At 69.7% G+C, this 7,795-nt stretch overlaps 1 protein-coding gene across 1 annotated transcript; it reads left to right on the forward strand.

Annotated features, from left to right (window-relative positions):
- Nucleotides 1–2,442: 2,442 nt before the first annotated feature.
- LmxM_30_0450h_1 (uncharacterized protein) lies at nucleotides 2,443–3,078 on the forward strand (the record flags this gene model as incomplete). Its single annotated transcript, XM_003886430.1, has 1 exon — nucleotides 2,443–3,078. The coding sequence occupies one exon, from the start codon at nucleotides 2,443–2,445 to the stop codon at nucleotides 3,076–3,078; it is 636 nt and encodes a 211-aa protein (XP_003886479.1).
- Between the last annotated feature and the right edge of the window lie 4,717 nt (nucleotides 3,079–7,795).

A 7,795-nucleotide genomic window follows, 5' to 3' on the forward strand; every position in this document is an offset into this window, starting at 1 on the left:
GCGGAGGGCATCGCAGCGCGCGGTGCGGCTGCCGTGGTGAAATGATGCGACTGCGGCCGTGGCGCGGCCGGCTCCGTCTTCTGCGTGGCGGGAGGGAGACATGGACTGAGAGGGAGCAACTGTTCCTGTGGCCGCGCGGTGTGCTAGGAGTGAGCGAGCCAGTGCGCGGATCGACGGCATGCGGGCTGCAGGCTGATGTTGAGGCGCGGGGTCGGCGATTCCGGCGGCATGCCGGCTGGGTGTCGCTCTCCGTAGCGGCGAAGCGGCAGTGGCCCCCAGGCGCTGGAGGGGTGGCTTGCGACGGGGATGCGAGCGGTGTCTACCTTGGGGGAAGAGCCGTGAGGAGGCTGCGCGCGGAGCGGACGGGCAACCGGACGATGGCCCCGCTGGGGCGTGTGCTGCGACGACTGCGGCTGAGGGCCGGGCTCGTGGCGATTGCTGCTCGTGGGCTCTGGCGGCTTCTGGAGGGTGCGGGGCGGCTGCCGTCTGTGCGGTTGCGCTTTGCGCTGGGTGGCCGCTGACTGGTCGCGCTGTGCGGGAGCGCCGGGGGTGAGCTGGACGAACGGTGCCCGTGTGCCGCAGCGCGCACGCGACGGCGCAGCTGCGCAGGGGCGCTTTGCGGCGAAGACGCGCTGCGCGAGGGTGCGTGCAGGAGGCGCGACCGCCATCGGCGTCGCTGTGTGCGGCAGCGGTGCCAGCAACGACGGTGGCGCTGCACTCGTTGGGCGGGAACGCGGCGCATCGGCTGTCGAGGGGCGTGAGCCGGGACGGCGCGGGGCCGCTGGGTTTTGGCCGGTGCTTGACCTGCTAGGCGCAGCACACCGTCGCACTGTGGGCCTCACCCGGTAGTGTGTGTGCGGTGGAGGTCGTTGTGCTGCGCTGCAATGGGCGGCATGGACACGATCGGCGTTGTCGTGGACGTCGGCAGCACGAATGCCCTTGGTGTGCCGCTCGTCGAGGCCTGTGGCGACCCGCTCGGCGTCATGTCGGCATCATGTTGGACCTTGACGTCCATGCTGAATGCCGGGACACGCGTGGCTGCGCGGACGCTGGCGTGCGGTCGCCGCATGTGCGACACCGTGGCGGTGCTGCGGCCGCTGCCGCTGGTCGTGGCGCACACGCTGCTGCCCCTGCTCTGGACCTCTACGCGGACCTGTAGTTGGACCCCGACTGGAGGCGCTCTGGCCGGCGCACGAGCACCTCCGGGGCTGCGTGGAGGCTCTCTGCGGGGAGGTGTTTGTGGGGGCGGTGTGCCGTGGCGGAGGCGGCTTGGATGAGCTGCTTGCCGCCTGTGATGGGCGCGGTGTCTGTGCGGGAAGGCGCAGGGATGCCAGGCTGCTGAGGGCTGTGCGGCGCTGCGGGACATGGCACTGGGCGATCGCGCAGGGTGTGCGTGGGTGCTCGGCGGCAGGCCTGTGCGCTGCGCCTCCCGGTGGTGCTGGCTGTAGACGCGCTGTGAAGTGAGGATGTGATGGGTGAGCGCGGGTTGTGTGTGTGTGTGCGAGCGCGTGTGTGTCTGGGCGGAGGGGCGTGTGCACGGATGCAGGGCCCCCTCGCGTGCTGCGACTGGCACCGGCGCCTTCGTCGGCGCATCGCGCGCACACGGTGTGGCTGCGTCTCACACCCCCTGCTCGCTGGTGGCGTCTGTCTGTGGTATGGTGCGGGGCTGCTGCGGTGCGGTGTCTGTGCGTGTTGGGCCCGTCTGCGCACCGCCGTGCCCCTGCCTGCTGTGTGCCGCGACAGGGGCTGTGTGCTTGTGTGCTGGTGTCTCCCCCGGCGGTGCTGTGGTCGGTGTGTGCTCTGCTGTGCGGGCCGGTGCTCGGGTGCGATGGTGCGTGGTGACGGTGCTGCATGCCGCCCGCCCGCACGCCGTGGCGGCCCGGCTCGCCTGCGCACGGGTCTCCATCGTGGCCGCGCAGGCGCTCGTTTGGCGACGCGGAAGCGAGAAGGACGCAGCCGGAGGCACCGGGCGGTGTGCTGTGCGCCTGCGTGTCGTTGCACTCTCTCCCCCTCGTCCTCGCCGTGCGGCGCGCGGCACATGCGCCGGCCTCCTCTCCTGCTGCTTTTTGTCTGTGCGCATGCCAGCCAACGGCGCATCTGCCCCCGCTGCGCACGCCTGGCAGTCTCCGCTGCCTGTGACCTCCCCCTGCCTCCCCACTCTCTGTGTCTCTGTCCCCTGCTCTCTCCTCGGCCCTGTGCACCCGTGCCCGCGGCGCCCATCCGTCTGCGCCCTCTCACAACACGCGCGCACCCCCCACCGAACACCGGCAACGCGCGCATGAACGTGCTGTCAAGGCTCTCCCTCGCTGTCTCCGGCCTGCACCCCCGCGCCCTCCTCGCCCACTCTGTTGCGCCGTCTCGACCCCCAGACCCTGCGCCTCGCCCTTTGTGCTGTGTGCCTCCGCCTCGCCTCTCTCAGCTCTGCGTTGTGCGGTCTCGAAAATGGCGGTGAACCTCGGCGTCATCGTCTACGTGGTGCTCCAGCTCATCGCGTTCGTGTTCGTGATGATCGGCACAGGAGTCGATATGTTTTACATCAAGCCGGAGGGCAGCTTTGGCTTGAGGGTATGCGTCACGTTGTGGGGTGCAAAGTCCGATTGCCGAAGGCCCAAGGTTACCAACCCCTCGGACTTCCGGTGGTCGCGGTGCCCGCGCATCCGGGACAACTTCCGGGTTGCTCAGGCGTTCGCTATCATCTCCGTCTTTGTGTACGGCTTTGCGTTCCTCTTCGGCTTCCTTTTGCTGTACTGCTGCGCTCTCTTCCGCTGGGTCTGCCTGACGCTGAACATCGTCGGTGCTGTCACCGCTGGTGTTGTCTGGGTGCTCATGGTGGTGACGTACCGAATTGAGGATCCTCGCTGTCAGCAGCTGAGTAGAGGCTTCGATTTTGGCACTGGCTTCGGTCTAATTTTGTGCGCCTGGGTGCTGGATATCCTCGACCTCATCTTCCTGCTGCTCCCGTGGCAACTCGGGGAATCCGGTGAGAGTGAGGAGTCGAAGGAGCATACGGAGGAGATGGAGGAGGAAGAGTCAAAGCCAGAGGAGGAGGACGTGGAGCTAAAGGTAACGGAGGAGTAGGAGGGAGAGTGCGGCAGGAATGCACGGTAGAGCTTTGCGGCCGCGCGGCAGCTCCACCGAGGCGTCGCCGTGGAGGGGCCGGGTGAGCTGCTGCCTTCGGGACAGACGGAGGGCGCGGAGGCTGCGGACGCTGGCCTCGGCCTTTCGCCGGCACCCTCTCTCTCGCCGCCGCCTGGTGCGTGCGTGTGCGGCGCGGGTGACGCGTTGGCGATGCGGTGCCGCCGCGCACGCGCACCCTGCTCGCACGTCCCGAGGAGCCCCTCTCGGTTTCTGCGCTGCGGCGTCTGTTTCCCCGCTCGCGTGGTGCTGCGCGGCTGTCGGTGCGTGCGGGCTCCCTGTCGAGTGTCGATGTGGCTTCGCTGTCGAGTGCGCGTGCTGGCGTGATGACGGTTTCTGCGTGGCCGTCCTCGTCCTCTCCTGCGCGTGTCCTCTGCGCCGTGCCCGCCGCTCCGTCCGCTTTTGCCTGTGCTGCGCTGCACGGCATCGTGCGCTCTGCAGTGGGCGACGCACCGTTAGCGGGGACGGGCGCACCGACGACCCTGCCCTCAGGCACGCCCGCCCGACGCCCCTTTGTGAGCCGAGAGCGCGAGAGGGGCAGCGAGGGGATGCGACGGCCGCCGCCAGGGCCGGACGGTGACCGCGGGAATGCGACGGAGCGTGGCGGCGAGGGCGGCGAGGGGGCGCGGGGGGGGGGGGAGACGGACGCACTTGAGAGAGCGGCGGGAGGCGCAGCGCCGCACCGCGTCTCTGTGGTGTCTCTCGCGTCCGCGGTGGCCGCCGCCCTCGCGTGTCTGCCTCACCCCCTGGCGCACACCGCACGGACTGCTCGAGGGGAGACGGGGTGCGCTGGTGTGGTGGTGGCGGGTGCAGGCGACACACCGGTGCACACGAAACGCCAGAGGGGCCGACTGCAGGTCTTGCTCTTCTTCGCTCTTCATGCACGCCCTACGTGTGCGCGCACGCGTAAGCACCTGCTGCTACACAGGAGGGCACCCCCGGCGTGCAGGGGAGTGCGGGGCCGGCGAGGCGTGTGGGAAGGCGGAGGCGGCTCCGATGCGGCTGCGGAGGCGACGTGATGTCGGGCATGTGCATGTGGCGCTTACGCCGTGCTGCTCTCTGGAGCCATCCTGACGACCGGGCGTTGCGCTCCTCTCCGTCTCTCGTTTGTTTCCGGTTTCGCGTCGACGCGTGCCATCCCCTCGATGGGCTACTGTGCCGCACGGCGTGCGCGTGTGTGCGTTTGCCCGCGTCCTTGTGACCGTCCACCCCCTTGTTCAGTGGATGCCGCCTCCAGGTGGCCCCTCCCTTGCTGCGACGGCTCCCCGCGGCTCTCGCACTCGCAGGGCGAGGATGGCGGCACGACGACGCTGTGAAGCCGTCGCGCGCACTCCCTGCACCACATAGTTTTGTTGCTTTTGTTTCCTTATCTTTTCCCGTTATCGTGGCCGCACCCGCCGCTCCGCGCTCTCCTCTCTCTCTGCCCTCCGCAGGTGCAGGACGTGTTCGGTGTTCGACTGTCTGCCTGCGTCCGCGTGCGTGCGTGCGTGCGTGTGCGTGCAGTTTTTGCTTGCTGAGTCTTTATTATGTGTTTGCCTTTCCTGTGTCGTATCTTCCTCTGCGTTGTTTGTTTGGGTGCCTCGTCACACCACCGAGTCCTCCCGACGCGGGTGTGGAGAGTGTCTACACCGCATTACGGCATGCCGCGGCTTGACGTGGGTGAGGGGGGAGGCATGGCATCTGCCGGCAGAGCACAGGGTCTCAGAAGGCCCTGTCCTGCGGCTGGCCAACCTCCTCTCTGCGCTCGCCCGGCATGCACCTGGGCCACCCCCTGTTACCCACGCGACTGACGTCGCCGCTTCCGCCCTCGAGCAGGACCGTGGTCGCGCCCTGCGTGGACGGAGGCATGCCGTGCACCCTTGTCTCCGCCTTGCGCTGCTAGCGCCGCACGCACGCGAGGAGGGGACGAGCACGCACAGGATGTGCCGGTGAGGCGCATGCCCCGGATGCGCGGGAGGCGGTGCGTCCATGGCGACCGGGATGCAGCCGTGGTGCAACGGAGGCGGGTGCGCTGTGCCTGAGCTCGTGTGTTTGTGGACGTGTCGGTGTGGTGTGGCGCCGGCAAGTGCCGCTGTGCGTCCGGCAGCCACGCCAACCGCAGGCCACCAACCCTTCAAACGAGAGGGGCGGAGCACGCGCGCCGGGCCGTGACGCGGTGTGACGCTTTCGTCTCGCCGAGACGGCTCGCGTTTGCGTCGGCCCGGGACGGCGGAGCGCGTGCGTGCGCGTGCCTCTCGCCCCCTTTTTTCTCGCTTTGTCTTTCCTTCTGTGTTACGTCCCCCCGCGGACGGCTCTGTTCGTTATGCCTCTCTTGCACTCGCGCTCTCGTGACGTCCGCTGGGCGACGCCGACGGCGTGCGCGCCGGCACTGGGCTCGCCCCCCCCCACCCCCCTTCTGCGAGGGGAGGGGTAGGGGGTGCGGCGAGCACCTTGCTGCTGCCAGCGGCGCGGCTGTGCTATGTGCGTGCCTGTGTGTCCCTCGCGGAGACGCCGCCTCCATGTGCGCTCACTCCTCCTCGTCTGCCCCTCTCTTCTCTGCTGCGCCTTGGCGCTTGTCTCATGCGTGCTTCATGGCGAGGCACGAGGATGGGGAGCGACACCGCCGGGGTGAGCGCGACCCCCCGCACACCAAAACGGGGAGAGACCCATGGGCCGGCAGCGGTACGCGCTCCGGCGGACTGGGCAGGCGGGATGCGGAGAGGCACCGCCGACATCTGTGTGTGCGCGGTGGGCGGCACAGGTGGCGCTGCTGCCGGTGCATGTGATGCTGCCGCATGCGGTGCGGTGTGCTGCTTTCCGGATGCCCGCGCGGCTGGCGCGCTGGTGGTGGCGTCGGCTCCTAGTAACGTCGCATCGCTGCCGTGGCTCTGCCGGCGTGCGTTGACGGTGAGCCGTCGGATGCACACGCCACTGCGCGGTGACGCACTGCGACGTGGGGCCCGCGAGGTGCGTGCGAGTGCGGGTGTGTTGCCGAGCACTTGCTGCGGGAGGACGCTCGCCGGCTGCGGAGGCTCGGCTGCCTGTGCTGGGATGGCAGGCGTGCATGCACGGAAGCGATGCGGCGGACTTGCGCGGTGTGTGCGCGGTGCACGGGCGGAGTCGCTGACGCGTGCGCATGCGTGTGTGTTTGTGTGCTGTGGTGCGTGCGTGCGCGTTGGTGAGTGGATGCTGACGGGGCACTGGCGCGCCCGCCGTCTCCTGGCTGCCTCGTTCTCTCCGCTGCAGGCCTGCGGGCGAGTGTGCCGGTGCCTGCGGACGGGCTTGTATGCGCTGCAGCCGATGATGCCGGGCCCACTGGTCGACCTCCGTTCCGCGACCCCTCTCGGACGCTGTAGGGGGCGTGCCGGAGCGGTGTGCGCCGTAGGCGGCTGCGGTGTTGCCGGTGCGGAGGGGGCCCCTCCTCCGCTGTGCGCCGGTGCGCGGATTGCGGGTGTCGGGGGAGTGTGCCCGTGGCGTGGAGGGCCCTGCCGTGCGGCAGCTGGCTTGGGACGGCTGCGAGGTGGTCGGTGGAAGGCACCCGCGCCGGCTGCCGGGAGAAGGAGCGGGTGCGGCAGCGGTGCCAGCAACGACGGTGGCGCTGCAGTGGTCGGCCGGGAACGCGGCGCATCGCCTGTCGATGGGTGTGAGCCGGACACGCGTGACTGCGCGGATGCCGCAGGTGCGACACCGTGGCGGGGCTGCGGCCGGTGCCGATGGCCGTGGCGCACACGCTGCTGCCCCTGCTCTGGACCTCTACGTGGACCTGCTGACCGGGCGGCGACTGGAGCGGCTCTCGCCGGCGTAGGGGCACCTCATGGATTCCGTGGAGGCTCTCTGCGGGGAGGTGTTTGTGGAGGCGGTGTGCCGTGGCGGAGGCGGCTTGGATGAGCTGCTTGCCGCCTGTGACGGGCGCGGTGTCTGTGCGGGAAGGCGCACGGCTGCGAAGCTGCTGAGGGCTGTGCGGCGCTGCGGGACATGGCGTTGGGCGATCGCGCAGGGTGTGCGTGGGTGCTCGGCGGCAGGCCTGTGCGCTGCGCCTCCCGGTGGTGCTGGCTGTAGGCGCGCTGTGAAGTGAGGATGTGATGGGTGAGCGCGGGTGGTGTGTGTGTGCGAGCGCGTGTGTGTCTGGGCGGAGGGGCGTGTGCACGGATGCAGGGCCCCCTCGCGTGCTGCGACTGGCACCGGCGCCTTCGTCGGCGCATCGCGCGCACACGGTGTGGCTGCGTCTCACACCCCCTGCTCGCTGCTGACGTCTGTCTGTGGTGTGGTGCGGGGCTGCTGCGGTGCGGTGTCTGTGCGTGTTGGGCCCGTCTGCGCAGCCGCCGTGCCCCTGCCTGCTGTGTGCCGCGACGGGGGCTGTGTGCTTGTGTGCTGGTGTCTCCCCCGGCGGTGCTGTGGTCGGTGTGTGTTCTGCTGTGCGGGCCAGTGCTCGGGTGCGACGGTGCGTGGTGGCGGTGCTGCATGCCGCCCGCCCGCACGCCGTGGCGGCCCGCCTCGCCTGCGCACGGGTCTCCATCGTGGCCGCGCAGGCGCTCGTTTGGCGACGCGGAAGCGAGAAGGACGCAGCCGGAGGCACCGGACGGTGTGCTGTGCGCCTGCGTGTCGTTGCACTCTCTCCCCCTCGTCCTCGCTGTGCGGCGCGCGGCACATGCCCCGGCCTCCTTTCCTGATGCTTTTTGTC

Source organism: Leishmania mexicana, contig 95, assembly GCF_000234665.1.
Source record: "Leishmania mexicana MHOM/GT/2001/U1103 WGS CADB00000000 data, contig 95, whole genome shotgun sequence".
In the NCBI taxonomy this organism is placed as follows: domain Eukaryota; phylum Euglenozoa; class Kinetoplastea; order Trypanosomatida; family Trypanosomatidae; genus Leishmania; species Leishmania mexicana.